This window comes from Manis pentadactyla, chromosome 16 (assembly GCF_030020395.1).
Source record: "Manis pentadactyla isolate mManPen7 chromosome 16, mManPen7.hap1, whole genome shotgun sequence".
NCBI classification, from domain to species: Eukaryota; Metazoa; Chordata; class Mammalia; order Pholidota; family Manidae; genus Manis; species Manis pentadactyla.
Window position 1 is genome coordinate 28,361,665 of NC_080034.1, and position 21,966 is coordinate 28,383,630.

At 43.3% G+C, this 21,966-nt stretch overlaps 1 protein-coding gene across 2 annotated transcripts in view; it reads left to right on the top strand.

Annotated features, from left to right (window-relative positions):
- XPO5 (exportin 5) overlaps positions 1-21,741 on the top strand; it is a 44,078-nt gene extending 22,337 nt beyond the window's left edge. For both annotated transcript variants that reach the window (XM_036927351.2, XM_057494162.1), the window contains 18 exons: positions 396-551; positions 2,445-2,486; positions 2,803-2,892; positions 3,595-3,794; positions 4,333-4,432; positions 5,241-5,422; positions 10,282-10,382; positions 12,055-12,151; positions 12,951-13,087; positions 13,755-13,852; positions 14,435-14,481; positions 14,893-14,990; positions 15,585-15,647; positions 18,677-18,759; positions 19,249-19,356; positions 19,481-19,618; positions 19,815-19,979; positions 20,164-21,741. In XM_036927351.2, coding sequence (XP_036783246.2) covers positions 396-551; positions 2,445-2,486; positions 2,803-2,892; positions 3,595-3,794; positions 4,333-4,432; positions 5,241-5,422; positions 10,282-10,382; positions 12,055-12,151; positions 12,951-13,087; positions 13,755-13,852; positions 14,435-14,481; positions 14,893-14,990; positions 15,585-15,647; positions 18,677-18,759; positions 19,249-19,356; positions 19,481-19,618; positions 19,815-19,979; positions 20,164-20,301 — 2,043 coding nt within the window. In that variant the 3' untranslated portion in view covers positions 20,302-21,741. The remainder of the gene's footprint in view (positions 1-395; positions 552-2,444; positions 2,487-2,802; positions 2,893-3,594; positions 3,795-4,332; positions 4,433-5,240; positions 5,423-10,281; positions 10,383-12,054; positions 12,152-12,950; positions 13,088-13,754; positions 13,853-14,434; positions 14,482-14,892; positions 14,991-15,584; positions 15,648-18,676; positions 18,760-19,248; positions 19,357-19,480; positions 19,619-19,814; positions 19,980-20,163) is intronic.
- Positions 21,742-21,966: the final 225 nt, after the last annotated feature.

Sequence of the window (21,966 nt, forward strand, 5' to 3'; positions counted from 1 at the left end):
ATAAGGGAGAAAAGCAATTTGAATTCAAAATACTCTTACCTTTTCACTCAGTAATTCCAGCTATCCCCAAAAGTCTCTTATTCAAATGAAATAATTGAAAATGTAACCAAAAATTTTTTGGCAAAGATGTACTTTAAGCATTATTTACAATGAAGAACTGGATATGTTCTCAACTGCTAAGAGTAGGAATGCTACATCCCTGAGGTGACACATGGTGGCATCATTTATGAAAATTTTTAATAACATGGAGTGATGCCTTGAATTTTAAGGGTTAAAAAGCAGTGTATAAAACCACATGTGGTAACCATATTATGTATTTATAATCTAGAGCTAAAGGAAATTTACCAGCAGTGATTATCAGCCATGTCACCCCCCTTAACATGTCTGTATTACAGGAAATTCCTGTTAATGATGGAATAGAGCTGTTGCAGATGGTCCTGAACTTTGACATGAAGGATCCCCTCATCCTGTCCTGTGTCCTCACTAATGTCTCAGCACTCTTTCCATTTGTCACCTACAGACCAGAGTTCCTGCCCCAGGTCTTCTCTAAGGTAAATTCTCTCTCCTTTGTAAACTTTATTTTGGCAAGTTTAGGCTAATTATTTTTTGTAACTGTTGTTAGAAGCATGTGAGACAAGCTCATCAACAGACAGTCATTTACTCAATTTATCAGGCATTTACCCAGTACTTACTGTGGATCAGGCACCCTGCCAGTAGAGAAGTCTCACCCTTTAGGAGTGCTCTGTTTGGGAAGCAAGTCACATGAACAGGTGTACCTGTGTGGCATTACAGTTAGTAGTGGTGTACACTGAGGAATGGAAAGGAATGCCTAAAGGAGGGTGTGAGAGTGAGCCATCAGATCACTGCAAGGGGACTTGTGAAAGCAAAGGTCGGCGTGGCGGATTCCAGGTTTCAGCACAGTTGAGGAGTGGCGCAGCACCTGAGTGAGAATACTGGATTCCCCAGGAGGGAGAAGGGGGGTGGTTTCTGTTTTGAATACAGTGTTTGAAGGATATGTACAACATGTAGCTGGTAACACCTCACAATAAATTGCCTGTTTGAGGTTAAAGGTCTGGAGTCTAGAAACTTATGAGATAAAAATAAGGCAGCATCAAGAATGCAGCAGTCCAGTTTGAAAAAGACAGATGCACCCCTATGTTTATCACAGCACTATTTACAATAGCCAAGAAATGGAAGCAACCTAAGTGTCCATCAGTAGATGAATGGATAAAGAAGATTGGTACATATACACAATGGAATATTATTCAGCCATAAGAAGAAAACAAATCCCACCATTTACAACAACATGGATGGAGCTAGAGGGTATTATGCTCAGTGAAATAAGCCAGGGGGAAAAAGACAAGTATCAAATGATTTCACTCATCTGTGGAGCATAAGAACAAAGAAAAACTGAAGGAACAAAACAGGAGCAGAATCACAGAACCCAAGAATGGACTAACAGTTACCAAAGGGAGAAAGGGACTGGGGAGGATGGATGGGAAGGGAGGGATAAGGGGGAAAAAAAGGTGGGGGTCAATACTATTAGCAGACATAATGTGGGGGGGCACAGAGAAGACAAGTAATGATTCTACAGCATCTTACTACGCTGATGGACAGTGACTGTAATGGGGTATGTGGCAGGGACTTGGTGATGGGGGGAGTCTAGTATACATAATGTTCCTCGTGTAATTGTAGATTAATGATACCAAAATAAACATTAAAAAAAAATAAGGCAGCATCATCAAAAAAGTGCCAAGAGTGAAGGTGAAGCACTAGCAAAGGGGAGATGTACTCCGAGTTAGACGTGTGGCTCAAGCAGGGAACCTGGGGCTCACCATCACTGGGAGAGGAGGACAAGGAATGAGAGGCACCCCTCCCACCCCCTGCTGCCCAAGAAGAAAAAAGAGAAAGCTAGAGAAATAGAGAAGATGTCGTATTACAAAGGTCAGTAGAACTTCAAAAAGGTAGGCTCATTTGTTGCAACAAAAACTATAAGAATTAGAGACTGCCATTGGGTTTCTCGGTTAGCCCTTTGCTAGAAGTTATTCCACCATAGTGGTTAGGGCAGCAGTCGTATTGCACTGAGTTAAAGAATAAATGGGAAGTTACAAAATGGAGTCAGGGAAGGTAAATTACTCAACTGTTAACAGAAAGTGAAGAAGGGAGAGGTGTCACTGCTGCCAGGTGTTAGTGGTGGCCTGGATTTTTCTGGGATTCTGTGACCTTCATCTTTGTTAAATGTTTGATGGTAAAATTGTGGCTCTTAAGCCTCTTACAGTTATGTGAGAAAATGAACATCTGAAACTTTGTCACGTCAACTGCAAACCCTTTTGTTTCCGTGTTATTTACACTCAGGGATTTGTTGTAAACTTTATGGTAACTACTGTTTGAAAATACTTTACGCATTTGGTACTCATCAGTGGCCTTTTTTTCCTTCCCCTTAGCTTTTTTCATCTGTCACTTTTGAAACTGTGGAGGAAAGTAAGGTAAGAACCATTAGTTCAACAAGTTGTAACTTCTTGGGAGCAAAAGTATGAATATCTAACACTCTAGAGTCTTTAAAAAGTAGAATGGGTTAGTAAAGGCAGGTGGTGGGTCATATTATATGGTATTCCGCACTAGAGAACTAGAGATACTCTAGGGCAAACAGCAGACAAGGATTCATGATGACTATAAATGCCCCTCCATTATACGCCACAGTTGTGAAGACTGATTATGAATTTTCCTCTGAAGGACATATTTATATGACTTCATGCAGCATCTGTAGGAGTGGCTCCAAGGTTGTTGACTATCTCTTCCCAGGCGCCCAGAACCCGGGCAGTAAGGAACGTGAGGAGACATGCTTGTTCCTCCATCATCAAGATGTGTCGTGACTACCCGCAGCTCGTGCTGGTAAGCCACTGGACTCTAGCCAAGTAGCCCCGGAGACCTGTCGAGTTTGATTACATTTCTCTGAAAACCCAGAGCCCTAATTACAGCTCACAGAAAGGGAAAGCTTTGCTTAGAATAACCATTGTTGAGTTAAAAATGCAACTGTCTTCCCTCAGCATAAATGGTTCTCTTCCATATGGATGACCAGGCTTTCCCTGTCATGTGCTCCTCTTTACTGTACGATGTCATGGTCTTTATTTACTGCTAAATCATGTACCTAATCTTGAGAGAAGCCAGATACAAGCCCCAACATTTTTTGGAGGGTTTCCACAAGAAATTTAACACAAGTCCAAGGTTACGAATTAACCAGGAATTTCTTCTCTGAATACTCAGCAGTTATTTGTCTCCCCATATGTATGAAAGCCAGCTGATCTTTGTGAATATACTATAAAGGTTGATGTAGAAAAAAAGGTTGTCTTCACTGTTGTAGTCATGGGAAAGTGCAACTACCCAAACAGTCAAGGTGAGAACCACCTTCTGCCTAAATTGTCTTGCTTGTTCAGACAAAATAAGGATATTATAACTAAATTATTCAGTGATACTCTTACAGGTCTGACCTTCTTGGGAGTATCTTGATCATCATTCTCCTTTCCTTGAGGGACCCACCTCTCCCTGAAAATCAGACCTTCACCACTTCTGGGGTTTTTTCCTTGTAATTTGCAGCCCAATTTCGACATGCTTTATAACCATGTGAAGCAGCTCCTTTCCAATGAGCTACTCCTGACTCAAATGGAGAAGTGTGCCCTCATGGAAGCCCTGGTTCTCATTAGCAACCAATTCAAGAACTATGAGCGTCAGAAGGCATTCCTAGAGGAGCTCATGGCACCTGTGGCCAGCATCTGGCTTTCAGAAGACCTGCACAGGTAGGGGAGATCCTTTGCCCATGACCCATGTACCCATTCTACTTCAGGAGCCATACCCAGGTGAAGGTGTAAGGATATCGTGATATAATGGCTCTGTCAGTAACATCTGAAGGTCTTTACAAGCAGTCTTTTATTCTAGTTGCTGAAAATGCCACCTTGCTATACAGATGTGTAGGGAGGAAGGGGGAATGAGTAAAAATAGTTAGTATGGTCAGGGGCTGGAGTCAGATCTGCTGTATTGTCTGCATTGCAGCACCAGCACATGTAGAAAAGAAAGAAAAGTCTGTAGGCGCCAAAGTAGGAGCGGCACAGGCACTAATCTGTACTCGCATAGCGTTCTCAAACTTGTGTCCTTTTGATCCTTAAAGTGTTGCTAAGAAATATAAACCTTCAAATAGCAGCTGACAAGATGATTAGACCCCCAATCTGTAACAGCCGCTCTTGGGACCAAGTAATAATAGTGTATTAGCTCAGGTGGAAGAAATTGATCTCGCTTAAAATCAAGGTATAACTTGTCTTTTCCTCCTCCAATCTTCAGAGTACTGTCGGATGTTGATGCTTTCATTGCCTATGTGGGTGCAGATCGGAAGAGCTGTGACCTGGGCCTGGAGGATCCCTGTGGTTTAAACCGCGCACGAGTGAGTAAGCCTCTCCTCGGAATGGGAAGTTGCACTGGCCATCGAGTAAGGTGCTGTGTTTGTCAAGTTTCTTGCAAATTTGTATTTTTTCTATATGATCAAGAAACTTGGGAGTCTCCATGTCCCTAAGCCTTTCTTTTCCTCATTAGACCTGAGTTCTTGAGTTAGTTCCCACAGCAGAGCAAGTAGTCTCTTCTGTGATGTCACTGTTCTGGCTTTAAGGATCTCTGAATAGCGCTGAGGAGTGAAGATGTGTTGAGGAAGTAGGTCAGAACTTGGTCAGTAGGGGGGTCCTTCCTGCCAGTGCTGTCTGGCAGGTAGAGTCCTAAATGATGGCCTGACTTGCAAACCTGAGATTTTCAGTTCTTTGCTCTTCTAACAAGCCTTGTTCCTGGCTCTATATTAATTCACCTGGCAAGTAGCAGGTTGTTTGAGAGTACTGTGAGCGAGCATAAAGGCAAAAACTATCAAGGCTCCAGCTGGAGGGTGCACAGTCAACTCACAAACAAGATAAAATGGCAATCTGAACAGTTTTGAAGCATGTCCAAGCTACTTTCTGATTGGGATCCTCTGACAGGGTCACTGCAGCCTCTAGAAGGACATCCTCATGAGAAGCTTCTAGAGCCTGCCACTGATCTGAAGATGGCAATGAAAGGACCCTTCTTGGAGTTGACCTTAAAGGACGGGATAGGCATGGGCTGTGGAGGGAATTTCCTCTCTCGGGCATCTGTATCATTTTTATTTGTAAGAGCATTTTGTCATTTCTTCCCCTTTTTTGTCTACCTTTCATTTCTGTGTTTTTCTGTAGATGAGCTTTTGTGTGTATAGCATTCTGGGTGTTGTGAAACGAACTTGCTGGCCCACTGATGTAGAAGAGGCCAAAGCTGGGGGATTTGTGGTGGGTTATACACCCACTGGAAATCCTGTCTTCCGTAACCCCTGCACAGAACAGATTCTGAAACTTCTTGACAATTTGCTTTCTCTTATAAGGTAAGTCAGAATAATGGTTTTTCTCTGTTGTTTTTTTTCTTTTCCTAACTTACAAATTCAAAAGTTCAGTCTGTTTATATTTCTTCAGATCATGGTGGTGTTAAATGAAGGATTAGGTCTTGTTCCTTTCCAGAAGGTGATGTTACTTTTCAAAAGTAACATCAGCTCTCACTTGTATAATTCTTGGATTCCAAATGAATACGTGGAGGTTAGTCCCAAAGTGGCTTTTCTCATTTTGAGCCCTTTCTGTGTTATTTTTTATACTTTATCTCTCTTTTTACTTTAAATATTATATGGTCTGAATTTTGAAGGAATTGTTCATTGGAAGCAGGACATTTGCTTTCTGTAATGGTGTTCTCTCTGGCGTTCAGACACACTAATCTTAATTTATTGATTGTGATCTCAGAGGGACCAAACATCCAGTAACTAAACATGCCAAAGGAGGACCTGATACATGTTCCATCTCACTTTCCTAGGTCTTTACTTCTCAAAGTGGAGTCCTTAGACCAGCATCAGCATTTACCTGAGAGCTTGTTTGAAATGCAGAATCGGGGCCTCACCCCAGACATATTAAATCAGAGTCTGCATTTTAACAAGATCCCCAGGTGACTGAAGGTGCAGAATCACTGTTGTAAATTTCATGGGCTGACATGTTCACATGGCAGACCAAGTCTAGGCTTGTTTACTTGATGTACACAGGGATACTCTCTGCAGAGGAAGGTGAGTTTTGGATAGAACTGAATTATCCTGGCCAAAGCAAAATTTGATTGCTTTTTGTATCTCATAGTATTCTGAGTTACAGGGTAAAGCTCTGTTCCAGTGCTTTTTGGCCTCTTATCCAGGGTGTAATAGCAGAGTCTCAACTGGGCAAACCAAATTACTCATGTCTCAGGAACACTGTGCCAAAACAGACACCTTAGACCGTAAGCTTAAGAATCAAAGGTTTTAAGTTAATGTTTATCAAATTGGAGAGCTGGAGCATCTGAAAGAGTTGTCATTGTAGACCTGTCTGTAGAAATAGGCAATACTTGGTGCTGATTTCAAAAGGAGGAAAGAAAAGTCAAGAAAGAAGTGTGGCTTAAATGTTGAGAGGGTAGGAAAATAGTTAAGAAAAGGTTTGTTTCCATATTGATGTTTTTAAAACCAAGTTCTTCTGTAGCTTAGAGAAACGTTAAAGTGATGGTCAGATGGCAACAGACAACTGAGCCTTTTTAGGCCTGTGGCCATAGTCCCTGTGGGGAGAACCCAGACCTGGAAGCGAGGTTCACTCCTGGCTGGGGGAGGAGCCCACAAGAACAGTGGGTTGTCAATGCTTTTGGAAAACCCCAAACTCAGTCAAAAGGAATTTGGGAAACATTGACCATAGTTGCAGAGCAGTTAAGATTTCTTGAGTGGTGTGCAGCTGGAGCTGTTAGGGTTTTGTCTCGTTTCTGTAGTAAATTTTATCTTGAAGTATGATGTAAGGGCACAAATATATTGAGGAAAAGGGCAGGAGTTACGAGTGCATATAGATGATTTTTCACAGAGTGGATACATCTGTATGATCAGCACCCAGATCAAGAAACAACTTTATCAACACCTGCCACAAGGGTGCCCACTATTGTGACTTTGAACACTGCGCCTGGTTTTTTGAGCTTTTGATAAGCGGAGTCAGAAGCTTGCATGCCTTCATGCCTGGCCTCCCTTGCTCAGCATTACGTTTGTGAGAGTCATCATGTCACTGCATGTAGCTGTGGTTTGGTCATGCTCATTGCTTATGTGGTCCTCCGTTGTGCAAGTGTGTGTAACTTAGTTACTCATTTAATATTGACGGACTTTTGGGTAGTTGCCAGCGTTTTATTATTACAAGTAGTGTGGGTATTAACATTCTTGCTGATGTCCTTCAGTATACACATAATCTCTATTGAGTAGGAATAGAATCCTACATGTAGGAATAGAAATCCTCGTTTATAAGGTATGCCTGTTCTCAGTTTTCATAGAACCGAATAGTTTTCTAAAGTGGTGTATTGATTTACATTCCCACCAGTTGTGTATCAGAATTGGAAGTTTTAACTCCTTGTCAAATAGTCTGATAGGCAAAGAATGTGTCAGCCCTGCACTGTCCTGTATGGTAGTCACTAGCCACATGTGGCTGGCTATTGAGCACTTGAAATATGGCTGGTGTGAGCTGATATAAGCGGTAAGTATAAAATACATGCCAGATTTCAGAAACTTAGTACAAAAAAGGAATGTAAAATACCTCAGTAATATGTTGTATTGATAACATGTTGAAATGATTTTTTGATGCATTGGGTAAAATAAAGTATGTTTTGCTTCTTTTCACTTTTAAAGTTTGGCTGGCTAGGAAATTTTAAATGGCTTTTGTAGCTAATGTTTTATTTCTATTGGACATTCTTATTCCTGGTGGGTTGGATAGAGGACAGATGTGGGGAGCAAAACCCTGTGGTTCTCAAAAGGTCCATTGTCATCAATACCTGTTTAGAATGATAACAGCTTTTCTGCTAACTTGAACTTTGTTACATTGTTTCCATATGACTTCTGTATGTTTTATTGAAATCTTTATAACAAGATATCTCTTGTTTAGCATAGTGGTTATACTCATAACTGGTCATACTAAGAATATTTTAGATATTTAGGTACAGATTGTATGAAACTTTAAAGTTTTTTTACCTGGTTGTCTTCTTTTTTGCCAAGCCATAACTATTTCCTTTTCATTTGGAAGCACAGAACTCTTTTAACTGACAAGTATTTCAGGAAAGGTAATAAATAGTTCAGGAGTCCGAATATTACTAGAAGTTGTAGATGTCAGTGCTATGAACACCTGACCTGCAATCAGAGATATAATAGCATCATATACTCTAAGTCCTCCTGCCACCACTTGTGAGTTAACTGTCTTCTTGCCAACATTTATTTTGTCTTTTTGGTAATAGCCATCTTAATGAACATGAAGCAGTATCCCATTACAGTTTTGATTTGCATTTCCCTAATGATCTGTGATATTGAGCATTTTTTTCGTATACTTTTTTGGCCATTCATATCTTCTTTGGAGAATTTCTATTCAAGTTTTTTGCCCATTTTTGTAATATAGAGAAATTGGAACCCTGTGCACTGTTGGTGGGAACATAAAATGGTACAGCCACTGTGGAAACAGTTTGGTGGTTCCTCAAAAATCTAAAAGTAGAATTACCATATTATCCAACAGTTCCAGTTCTGAGTATATACTCAAAATAATTGAAAGCAGAGTCTTAAAAAGATATTAATACACCCTCACTCATAGCAGCATTATTCACAGTAGCTAAAATGTGGAAGCAACCAAAGTGTCCGTCAGTGGGGAAATGAATAAGCAAAATTTGGCACATATACAACAACAGAACATTATTCAGACTTTAAAAGGAAGGAAATTCTCCAGTATGCTAAAACATGAATGAACCTTGAGGACATTATGCTAAATAAAATTTGCCAGTCACAAAAAGGCAAATACTGTAGGGTTCTACTTCCATGAGGTACTTGATGTAGTCAAAATCATTAAGACAGAAAGGGTGATGGTGGTTGCCAGGGGCTGGAAAGAGAGGGAGAATGGGGAGTTATTGTTTAATTGGTATGAGTTTTTATTTATAAGATGAAAATAGTTGTGAGGATGGATGGTGGTGATGGTTGGATAACAGTGTGAGTATATTTAATATCACTAAACTAATACTTAATGAAAGATTTTATATGTATTTTGCCACAATGAAAAAAAGAAAGTAAAGCCTGTTGCAATTGTCAGTGTAAGCAAGTCAGACCACAGACTGGCAGAAGATAATTACCACCCAGGAGTTGCAAAGACCAGTATCCAGTAATGCTACCTAGTTATGTCTTCCATAGAGAAATTCTCACACGTGTACAGAAGACCTCTGCAGGAAAGCTTGTTGCTGGGCTCCATGTAAGCGAGAGACAAACTTATTAGTAGCTCTCAGTAGGGATTTGGAGAAATAAACTGGGATTAACTACACGACGTTCTAAAAGGCAGAGTATACTAACGAGTGTGCATGCTTATATTTAAAAAAAACAATGTCTAGGGTTTTGTGTGTGTGTGTGTGTGATTTTTAAGCACCATCTGTTCAGTGTGCATCTCAAGTATTTAACCTTGCTGGTGTCTGTTATATCACTAATACTCTGTATGTTTGCCATATTTATAATTAACAAAAATAGGCAGCCTCACTCTCCGGTTCTAGATTGCTCAGTTGGTGCCATTGCTGGGACGGGGGGGACTAGGTAGGTAGATCAAGAGGGACTAAGCAGGTAGATCAGGTCCACCGTCACCGCTCTTTGGTCATACAGAGCCAGGAGGTGCTCGACTAAGTCATGTTGGTCTTCTGCTAGGAATCATGGATGTTCTTTCACATGTTGGGAATTGTGAATGTTCCTCCAGGGGGCTGTGAACTCTGTCGGAGCATTGTAGGGTCTATACTCTTGGAATGGAGACAGAACATCTGAAAAATGGGGGCATGCTACTTTCTGCTCTGTGTTCCTGCCTGGGAATCCACAGTGCCTCTGACATTTCCTCCCGTGCCACTGGTGGATGAAACGGTGGAAGTGCCAAGGCATTGTTCAGGTTTAAAACAGTTCTGCTTTCTAGCTCAGTCTGTGATACTGTCCGACTTTCCCAAGAACTGGTGCTCATTTTGATTACTTTTAGGTGTTGTATGCTGTAGAATTAAATAGCTTCATGTTTATACCTATTTTCCTTTCCCCTGCTGGGAATAGTATTAACTAGGATCTGTCTATGTGGAAGTGCAGTGTCACTGAAATTACTAGGTGAAACGCATTCTTCTGCAACACACCAGGAAACGTTCACATAGCATTCTTATTTCTTTCAGAACTCACAATACTTTATATGCACCAGAAATGCTAGGCAAAATGGCAGAGCCTTTCACAAAAGCTTTGGATATGCTTGAAGCAGAAAAATCTGCTATTTTAGGTAAGAAACTGAACTTTTCTTTCTTAAGTTCACCTTATCTCTTAGGGGCTCCCCAAGCAACCCTGTGTCACCTCCTTCTCACTTGACCTTGACCCGAAGTGCATCTGTGGAGTTCCTGCAGGCTTGCCCAGAGCAAGCACATTTACCTCATTACCTTAGCACACAGAGAGGGTCCTTGGAGGCAGTTTCTCCCCACTGCCCCCCCTGCCCCCCACAACCCTTTTAAGTAGTGATGTGTGTTAGAGCCGTTAGCTTATCAATAAAACACAGGTTTTTGACCTGAAGAATATTAGCATACTTTCCTGTCTTGCATATACTTTAAAAATAGAGTATTAAAACAATTAAGCTTAATAGCTTTAATCAGTAAAATACTGTATGTATTATCAAAAATTTCAAAGAAATAGAATCTGGGCCATATTTCCCAACTGTTCCCTTGATCAGAATGTTGCTTTAATTCATTTTTCCTAATATTAGCAAGTAACTGTGCAATCGTGTGATAGTGCTGTGAAAAAAGTAGCTGTTTATTGGGAGACCTAACCTGTCTTGGAGAGGAGTCAGCGGATTGCTTCCCAGTGGAGACTCGAAGGATGAGTAGGAGCTCGTCAGGTTGGGGGCAGGAGGAGGTGGTAAACGTGGGCAAACAGAACAAGCCGGTACAAGAACCTGAGTATGCAGAAAAGAACACAGTCTGTCCAAGGAATAGAGAGGGGTGACTTGTGTGGCTGGAACACAGAGCAAAACAGTGGTTAGAAGCTAGAACTAGAGACACCCAGAGTTGCCTAAACTTCGTACCCATCTCTGATGCTTCATGGTGACTTACCACACAGTCCCCACAGTTTGACCTCAGCCACAGTCTCTGCCTGGCCCTGGCTGTGATTAAGCAATCCAGTGCGCTGTGACATTAATGAAAGGAAAGGAGCTTATGTCTGTCTGTCCTGACCTACATGTTCCTGGGCCATTTTCTTTGGCCCCATTACACTTAAGGTGCATGTTGCAGACAGCAGTAAAGAAAGATCTTCCAAGAAATAGCTTGCTGTTAATATAAAAAGTACATGTTGCTTCATCACCTATCCCCTCCCCCCCATTCAGTTATTCAAATTAAGACAGAAACTCCTGTTATAGAAAGATATGGTCAACCAAAGCATACTAGAATGAAAAAACAGTTCCCTCTAGTAGCTTCCAACCATGAGCAAGGCTGAAATATAAAATTACCTCTAATTAGAAGTTACAGATCTTTTAAGGCAATTGTTATACTAAGGTTAGTGGGTTTCATTTTGTTCTGCTCTATATCTTGTGCTTATGCATAAAGTTTTGCTTGAAAAAGTAGTTCTACAGCTTAAAAAAGGGGGCCATCCCCAGTGCCTTATGGAGAGATCCTATTTTGCGCTGTCATTATATGTTTTGGTACAGGTCCTATCTGGAGAAACCCAGCAAAAGTTGGAATACCCAGATCTAGCCTGAAGTCCTGGGTACTCATAGCTTTTACCTTTCCCTACCAAAATAGGGGAGCTGGCACCTTTAGGGAAGCTCGGAGTATCTCCAGCTGGTGAAAGACGTGGCCAGCTACTTTGTATTTATAGCCCTCCTCATCCCCCACCCCCCATCCCACCCACATCTGCTTGCTGTAGGGTGCTGGCAGGTTAAGACTCTTCCTAACTGTCTTTCTCTGTAGGATTACCTCAGCCTCTCTTAGAATTGAATGACTCTCCTGTCTACAAAACAGTCTTGGAAAGAGTGCAGCGTTTCTTTTGTACCCTCTATGAAAACTGGTAAGGAGCCACTGCTGCATCTCCATACTCTCTTCCTAGACATGCATTGTATAGGAACCGTCATGGGGTAGACTTCTGATCTAGAATTCTGGAGTACAGGTAAGAAGAGGCAAGAATTTGACATGAAACTCACAATTCTATTAGATCAAAATGAACAGGCTGCTTTCCTGCATTTGTTTTTTTATAATCATCATATGTGCCTCAGTCCTAGCTATGACTTCTTGTTTTATACCCAAATTGTCTGTTTCCTATACATAAATGGTGAGACCAAAGTAGAAGATGGGATTGTGGGGAGGAATGCATGTTCCCAGACCCCCTCACTACTCGCAGCCTGCCTTTCACCACGGCTAGCCAGACTTTGTCTTCAGGTCCTGGTTACAGGATAGAGAGGTGACAGGCCCTCCTGTACACTGCCACACCCAGGGCATTGGCTTCACTAACCCAGGGCTCTAATCAGTCAAGCTAACAAGATTCTCCATTGTAAATCTCTGTTACTTATGAAATAATGAAGACTACTGTGGTTCTTGGGTACCAACATCTGTCTTTAAAAAGATGCTAAATCTGCTTCAAGAATATTCCTTAGAAGGCAGGGACAGAGAGGGATGTTATTTTCACTTTTGATAAAAAATTAAGTCCACATCTTCAAAGTATATAATAATTAAGCTGAAGTTTTTACAAGGAGGAAACACAATTGCTTGTCTAGCTGAAAAGTCTTACAGTAGATGGGAAAGTCCCAGGGCAGTGAGGGCTGGCAGTAGCACATGTTGGGTTTGTCGTCACCCATGATTTTCCCTTCCAGTTTCCATATCCTAGGTAAGGCAGGCCCTTCCATGCAACAGGACTTCTATACCGTGGAGCACCTTGCTACCCAGCTTCTCAGCTCAGCCTTCGTCAACTTGAACAATATTCCTGACTACCGACTCAGACCCATGCTTCATATCCTTTCAAAAGTCCTTAGATAACCCAAAGTGCCATAAGATTGAAGACAGGAACAGTTCCTGAGCATCAGAGGAAGCAGAGCTAGGTTGCCCAGGATTGATGGAATCATTTATCTAAGTGTGGTAACTACATCGAAAAAGGACAAAAAGATTGAAGTGTATAGCAAGAAAAACATGAAGTCAGTCCAGGAGGTCTTGAAAGTTCTTTCTCCTGCTGAGTAAATCTTTACCATTCCACTTTTTCTGTATTTTGTCAGGTGCTTCTTTTCAAAAAAGCACTGTCGTCCTTTATTCTCATTTGGACTTTTTTTTTTAATGAGTCTGTGAGTGTCTTTCTTCCCTGACATTATAAGGAGAATTTATTTCAAGGGTGTCCCTCCTATTTTTTTCACCCTGCTTTTGGGCAACCCAGTGCCCATAGTGTGCAGCTTAGTAGAAAGGACAGGTAAGTGAAAAATATAATGGAATTGATTATTCATTCAGCTTAGGATTTTGGAAAAGACCTGGAAGATTTCTGCCTATTACCGCAGTATGGTCTTGGTGCCTTGCAAATCCTTTGGGGGTGGACTCTGCCGAAGGGTATGACCTGCTGCCTGGCGGGTGAGCAGTGCTTTACGACAGGAGTGTGTGCTCGTGTGCTAAAACTTCTTAACCTGCTGCGGCATGGGTCTTCGTGAAGCCTCTGGTGCTCTTCTGTCCCCCGGAGCACTATGAAGCCCTGGTGTCCCCAATCCTTGGACCTCTTTTCACCTACCTCCACATGGTAAGAGATCAGTTAGAAAGGGTAGCAAAGAGGACTGTTAGGGCGGGTAGCCTCTCATGAGCCTTGCAAGTCAGCAGCTCCTGAAAGTGTTGTCTCCTACCCCTGCCAAGACGGCGGCACGGCATCCCCACCCAGCAGACTGTCTCTGCTGCAGTGGATTGAGCAGCTTCTCCAAGAACTAAGCTGGCGCTGTTGCCCTGAAGCACCTGCACTCATATTCTGCTCCTAACTTGTTAACTGAGGAGAGGTGATCAGGAGAGTGCTCTGGGTCTGTTGCCCTGACTCTGGAATTAAGCAGGAAGACCAGCTCAGTGAAGAGATGGGTCCAGAGAGACCTAGGAATCCTAAAATGTTGTTGATCCTCCTTTCCAAGCAAAGAAGTGTGTATGCTGCCCTCATCATGGGTGTGGGAGAGGTTACAGAGGCTATATCTAATTTTTTAACCTTGTGGAGTCTCCCAAGGCTCTGTCATTGGTACCTGGAATCATCCTTGGCTAATTCTAATCATGAAGTAGAGCTGAGATACCATCTGTTCCAACCTTCTCCCCAGTGCTAGCATTTATTTCCTTTTTATTTTCCCAGAGGCTTTCCCAAAAATGGCAAGTCATCAACCAGAGGAGCCTGCTGTGGTAAGGGACATCTGTTCCTGGTGGGTGAGCTGCAGCCAGGGTTGGGGTGGGAGACAGTAGAGAGGGAAGAGGGGGGATTCTACCATCCAGGGCTATAGCAGTGGGCTATCGTTCTTGTCAGCCTAGATGGCTTGTCTCTGTCAGGCAGACTCAGATCAGGCCTTCAAGGAGGATGTCTTCAGCTGCCTTAGGCTGCTGACATGTTCTTACTGAGGATTTTGATCCAGTACCCTCTATCCAACTGGATATAGTCACAAGTAATAATGTCCCTCAGTGGGTCACTGCTGTTCACTCCCAACATTTGTATAGAATGTAGACCAAAAGGAAGTGGAAACGAAGGGTCTAGTTAGGGTCTCTGCTTTCCTTGTCCTTCCCCTTTTTGCACTCCCATGGAATTTCGCCTCCTTGCAGTGGAGAAGATGAGACTGCAGATGAAAACCCAGAGTCTCAAGAGATGCTGGAGGAACAGCTGGTGAGGATGTTAACCCGAGAAGTCATGGACCTTATCAGTAAGTGGCATGTGGGAACCAGGAGGAGTAGAGAAGAATTTTTCTGGAAAAAGAACTTATCACCCACCGAACCCCAATCAGGCATGTTTGCAGCAATACTGACTGATAAAAAATAATTAACTAGATTGACATGAAGTAGTCCTTAAATCAACCTGAGGACATTTTATGAACTGAATTGTATTTGCTAATACTAAGGCCAGAATAAAAGGAAATGGTCTAAAAGAGCAGGAGCAATTTGGATTAATGACAGGAACAACTGTCTAGCTTTGTCAAAATAGGGAAATTTTTCAGTTCTTGGACATGAGGATGGCTAATACTCTTTTTTGGTTATTTCATTTGAGATCCAATGTAGACCAACAGTGACCTGGTCACTTATTCTCAGAAAATTCAGTAGTTTCCCTCCAGTTAATTGAACTTGAAAAGGGAGCAGAACAGAGTGTGGTCAACTGCTTGTTTCTACTAGTGAAGCTAATTGTGTGCCTGGACATGATCCCACTTTTCCCCTCACCTGCCCAGAGACAGTTTGGGATCCATTGTCCTCGGGTGGCTGTGGTCTGAGGCAGCAAGCCCAGTAACCCTGCCTTCTTGCTTTAGCGGTGTGCTGTGTTTCAAAGAAAGGTGCCGACCACAGTGCTGCTCCCGCTACAGATGGAGATGGTGAGTGAGCCGGCCGCCAGGCTCCCGAACCTTAACCCTTCTATAACCAGGTCAGTTCCTGGAGAAAGCTTCCCTAGCAGCTTTCATCCATGCTGGCCCTCTTGTTGTAGAAGTCCTCCCCAGAATGATTTTTCTGCCAACTACATACATGGCCTGTTCTCTTGTTTCACTCACGTCTCTGCTCATGTCACCTCCCAGAGGTATTCCCTGACCAACCTATCAAAACGAGCAACCGCTGCCACTGTTTTATTCCTCTGCTCTACTTTTTTTCAGAGTACTTACCACTCATTCCCAGACATGGTTATATCTATAGTAATATATTAGTCATCTCCCTCACTAGAGTGTAAACTCCCATCAGGGAAGGGACTTTGCCCCATCCTTCCTTTTTTTTTTGGTATCGTTAATCTACAATTACATGAGGAACATTATGTTTACTAGGCTTCCCCCCTCACCACGTCCCCCCCACATACCCCATTACAGTCACTGTCCATCAGCGTAGTAAGATGCTGTAGAATCACTACTTGTCTTCTCAGGGTTGCACAGCCCTCCCCGTGCCCCTACACACATTATACGTGCTAATCGTACTGTCCCCTTTCTCCCCCGCCCCTTTATCCCTCCCTTCCCACCCATCCCCAGTCCCTTTCCCTTTGGTAACTGTTAGTCCATTCTTGGGTTCTGTGATTCTGCTGCTGTTTTGTTCCTTCAGTTTTTGCTTTGTTCTTATGCTCCACAGATGAGTGAAATCATTTGGTACTTGTCTTTCTCCGCCTGGCTTATTTCACTGAGCATAATACCCTCTAGCTCCATCCATGTTGTTGCAAATGGTAGGATTTGTTTTCTTCTTATGGCTGAATAATATTCCATTGTGTATATGTACCACATCTTCTTTATCCAGTCATCTACTGATGGACACTTAGGTTGCTTCCATTTCTTGGCTGTTGTAAACAGTGCTGCAATAAACATAGGGGTGCATCTGTCTTTTTCAAACTGGGCTGCTGCATTCTTAGGGTAAATTCTTAGAGGTGGAATTCCTGGGTCAAATGGTATTTCTATTTTGAGCTTTTTGAGGAACCTCCATACTGCTTTCCACAATGGTTGAACTAATTTACATTCCCACCAGCAGTGTAGGAGGGTTCCCCTTTCTCCACAGCCTCGCCAACATTTGTTGTTGTTTGTCTTTTGGATGGTGGTGATCCTTACTGGTGTGAAGTGATACCTCATTGTGGTTTTAATTTGCATTTCTCTGATGACTAGCAGTGTGGAGCATCTTTTCATGTGTCTGTTGGCCATCTGAATTTCTTCTTTGGAGAACTGTTCAGCTCCTCTGCCCATTTTTTAATTGGATTATTTGCTTTTTGTTTATTGAGGTGTGTGAGCTCTTTATATATTTTGGATGTCAACCCTTTATCGGATCTGTCATTTATGAATATATTCTCCCATACTGTAGGATACCTTTTTGTTCTATTGATGGTGTCCTTTGCTGTACAGAAGCTTTTCAGCTTGATATAGTCCCACTTGTTCATTTTTGCTTTTGTTTCCTTTGCTCGGGGAGATTTGTTCATGAAGAAGTCGCTCATGTTTATGTCCAAGAGATTTTTGCCTATGTTTTTTTCTAAGAGTTTTATGGTTTCATGGCTTACATTCAGGTCTTTGATCCATTTCGAATTTACTTTTGTGTGTGGGGTTAGACAGTGATCCAGTTTCATTCTCTTACATGTAGCTGTCCAGTTTTGCCAACACGAACTGTTGAAGAGACTGTCATTTCCCCATTGTATGTCCATGGCTCCTTTATCATATATTAATTGACCATATATGTTTGGGTTAATGTCTGGAGTCTCTATTCTGTTCCACTGGTCTGTGGCTCTGTTCTTGTTCCAGTAGAAAATTGTCTTGATCACTGTGGCTTTGTAGTAGAGCTTGAAGTTGGGGAGCAAGATCCCCCCACTTTATTCGTCCTGCTCAGGATTGCTTTGGCTATTCGGGGTCTTTGGTGGTTCCATATGAATGTCTGAACTATTTGTTCCAGTTCATTTTGGTAATTTGATAGGGATTGCATCAAATCTGTATATTGCTTTGGGCAGGATGGCTATTTTGATGATATTAATTCTTCCTAGCCAAGAGCATGGGATGAGTTTCCATTTGTTAGTGTTCTCTTTAATTTCTCTTAAGTGTGTCTTGTAGTTTTCAGGGTATAGGTCATTCACTTCTTTGGTTAGGTTTATTCCTAGGTATTTTATTCTTTTTGATGCAATTGTGAATGGAATTGTTTTCCTGATTTCACTTTCTATTAGTTCATTGTTAGTGTATAGGAAAGCCACAGATTTCTGTGTATTAATTTTGTATCCTGCAACTTTGCTGAATTCAGATATTAGTTCTAGTAGTTTTGGAGTGGAGTCTTTAGGGTTTTTTATGTACAACATCATGTCATCTGCAATAGTGACAGTTTGACTTCTTCTTTACCAGTCTGGATGCCTTGTATTTCTTTGTTTTGTGTGATTGCTATGGCTAGGACCTCCAGTACTATGTTGAATAACAGTGGGGAGAGTGGGCATCCCTGTTTTGTTCCCAATCTTAGAGAAAAAGCTTTTAGCTTCTCGCTGTTCAGTATGATGTTGGCTGTGGGTTTATCATATATGGCCTTTATTATGTTGAGGTACTTGCCCTCTATACCCATTTTGTTGAATTTTTATCATGAATGGATGTTGTCCCATTCTTTTATATCCAGTAACTAGATCAGTGCCTGCTGCAGTGAGTCCTCTGACAAAAGATCCTCAGCATTTTCAGCTTTTTAACTGTCTAGAAGGTCCCTTGTTTCCAACTGTCTCCCCAGCATACAGCTAGTTGCACTCCTATCCACCATGCACAGGGCTTCTATACCGTTTGTGAGGGTGGGTGTCCTCCCAGCCCTGCTCAACCACCGGACAGCACAGGATACTTCCCTTCACTTTATTTAGTGGGCTTCTGTTAGAACAGGATATCCTCCTCTCTTCTGAAAGAATGGAGCTAACCTTGTCTCTCTCTGCTCACAGATGAAGAAATGATGGCCACAGAGGTGACCCCCTCAGCCATGGCGGAGCTTACAGACCTGGGCAAATGTCTAATGAAGCATGAGGTGGGTGGAGTGGGCAGGTGGTGTTTTCTACATTTGCTGGCTGTGGAGCCAGCTTCCACTTTCTTACTGAATAATTCGATTAGAAAAATTGTGGGGTAGTACTCCTTTATATGAGTTAAATTCTTGATTCCTCAAGCCCCCAGAAAACAGTGGGAAAACCTCCATAGTGTCTCCCATGCTGACATGGGCAAAGGCTCTTAGAAAAACACACAGGCACATTGATGCCATTTGCTGGTGTTCAGCCTCCCTCAGGCCTAAGCTGCCTCCTTCCTGTACTTCAGTTTTGTCTTCTATATTAGTTTTATTTTTCTTTTTGACTGCCTGATACACATAGCATATGAACTCACTTCTCTTCAGTAACTACCTTTATCAGTTTCCTGCTTACCTATTAGAACTCCAGCTCCTGAACACTCCTTTAAGTGTTCCTAAGAACACTTAGAGAAAATTGTGCATACTTTCCCATGATGATCCTTCGTCCTTTTCCATTAGGATGTTTGTACGGCGCTGTTAATTACAGCCTTCAATTCCCTGGCCTGGAAGGATACTCTGTCCTGCCAGAGAACGACCACACAGCTCTGCTGGCCTCTCCTCAAACAAGTACGGTTATCCATCCCTTCCCCTCATGCCTTGGGTCATGAGGTTTGGCTGAATCAGCTAGAAGAACTGGGGTGCTGAGGCATCCCATGACCCTCTCTGGCCCTGAGCACAGCCGTCTCCCCAGGTGCTGTCAGGAACGCTGCTGGCAGATGCGGTCACATGGCTTTTCACTAGCGTGCTGAAGGGCTTGCAGACGCATGGGCAGCACGATGGCTGCATGGCTTCCCTGGTCCACCTGGCCTTCCAGATATACGAAGCACTGGTGAGTGGGAAAGGCTTTGGGGCAGGATAGCTGCAGCTTCGTCCCTCGGGGCCTACTGTCCCATCGGTTGGGCTTTTTCCTACATGTAGGCAGCTAACAAGCTACTAGTGCTGCCCCAAGAGGTGGGTGTGGCAGAGAATGGGGAAGGTGGCAGACCCCTAACCTACCACTGAGTGGGTTTGTCCCCACTTCTCAGCGGCCCAGGTACCTGGAGATAAGAGCTGTGATGGAGCAGATCCCTGAAATACAGAAGGACTCACTTGACCAGTTTGACTGCAAGCTTTTGAACCCCTCTCTACAGAAAGTGGCTGACAAGCGTCGGAAGGACCAATTCAAACGCCTCATTGCTGGTTGTATTGGGGTAGGTCATGCATCTTACTTAGTTCTCCCTTGGAAGTGCTTGCTTAGAAGCCTGGAGTCTTCTTAGACCATGTGCACAGGCAAACCAGAAACCAGCTATAGTCACGGACTGTTTGGGAAGATGGTCTTTAAAACAACCCCTTCTCAGGGCCCAGCGTTAGTTCTTTCTCATTTGTTTTCCTTAGAAACCCTTGGGAGAGCAGTTCCGAAAAGAAGTTCACATTAAGAATCTTCCCTCGCTTTTCAAAAAAGCAAAGCCAATGCTGGAGACGGAGGTGCTGGACAACGAGGAGGGCGGCCTGGCCACCATCTTTGAACCCTGAATCAAACTTTTGGGCATCCTTCGTCAGCCTTTATTGTCATCTCTTCTTCCCTTTGTAGCTAATATCTAGGCCCCTCTCCACTGCCACCTCACTTTCCACCATTGTCAGCCTGGAGAGAGATCCAGGTCTAGAGCGGTAGAGAGCGCACCCCGTGCAGGACCACAAGTAATTATGCTGAAATATCAAGAAAGGGAGTCAGGGCTTATACCAATGTGTCTCCCAGAGGTCTCCCATTCTGCTCGGAGTTTTTGGCTTTTCCAGAGAAAAGTTAGAGCAGAGGAGTCCTCCTCCCTAAGCCCTCCTGCCCCAGTGATACACTGTGCAGAGAGGTGACCGGGGTGCTATACCCAACACTGCGACTGGCTGGGCTTGCGGGAGTGGTTCAGCCCAAAACTACTACATCCCCTGGGGGCATGTCTGGATCAGGTACTGAGTGCTGACTGAATTTGGCCAGTTCCCTCTCTCTTTTGAGTAAGAATCTGGTCACCTGAAGGGACCCGTGGTACAGCTACTGCTAAGCTCTGGACTCAGTATCAAGTGTATCATCTTCAGGGACCAGAGCTAGGCCAGGGTCTGTAGTACTCTTGACATCCCCCTTAGAGTTCACACATCTTCCATGAATGACCCTTCCATGTGGTTTCCCCAGCCCCAGGGTCCACTCAGGCACAAGAGCCACAGTACCCTATCTAGTGTCACATGATGCCACTGGCATCTAAGGATAATGCAGACCAACAAGGCTACATTCTCTCCTAGACTAGCTGAGTCCAGGTGCCTTCAAAAAGCTCATGGTCTTTCAGATCCCTGAGTCACTTATCTCAAGGGCCATTTCCAAAAAAAAGAACATATGCCATCCCATCACACCCTGTATTGAGTCTCCAGTCCGTTCTAGAGGTCACTGGATGGCCATGTAAGCAGAGGGGACATGGATGTGGGAGGTCATGGACAGGCTCAATCCACACAAAGCACACAGCGTGTCCACGTGTTCTCCACAAAGAGGCCCGTCATTGATCCAGCCCACTGATGAGAGGGTTTCAGTGCGGACTGAGCAGAGCAGCCTGGACTGAAGCTGCAGCAGTGAGCTGGTGCAGACGGCCAGGCAGGGCAGGCCTGGGAAGAGGTGAAGCTGGCAAAACAGGACTTGGAATCCTGTGTAGCTGTTTCTGCAGCACAGACTTGCCCTGTGCCCTCTTCCTGGGTGGTGCTTTGGGCTTCATCCTGTCAACTAAAGGCATCTCAGAGCCCGTTTCCTTCCAAGCTTGACAACTGGCTACTTTTCTCTGTGGTTGGGGCTGTGGAGGGCACAGTTGTATTTATTGTGTTGTAATATTTTTAATATCCTGTGACTTTGTGCTCAAAGTTTTCTATTGTTCATAGAACCTTTTGTAGAAACGTGAAGTCTAGAGCACATCTGCATGTCAGTAAACAGCTCCGTTTCATACAGCAAGGGCCCCGTCTGCCTCTTTCAAGCCAGTGACATCCTCCAGGTCACTGTTCTGAGTATCCAGTCTCAGGGGACTGGGCAGGAAGGACTGTGACTGATGGCCCTGTCAAGCTTTCTGAAATAGTATGCCAGTCTGGACAAGATTTCTATTCCTGACACACATACACCAGGCAGCTCATGAATGGTAGCATCCTTGGGGGCTGCTGGGCCTGACCCTGGGGACT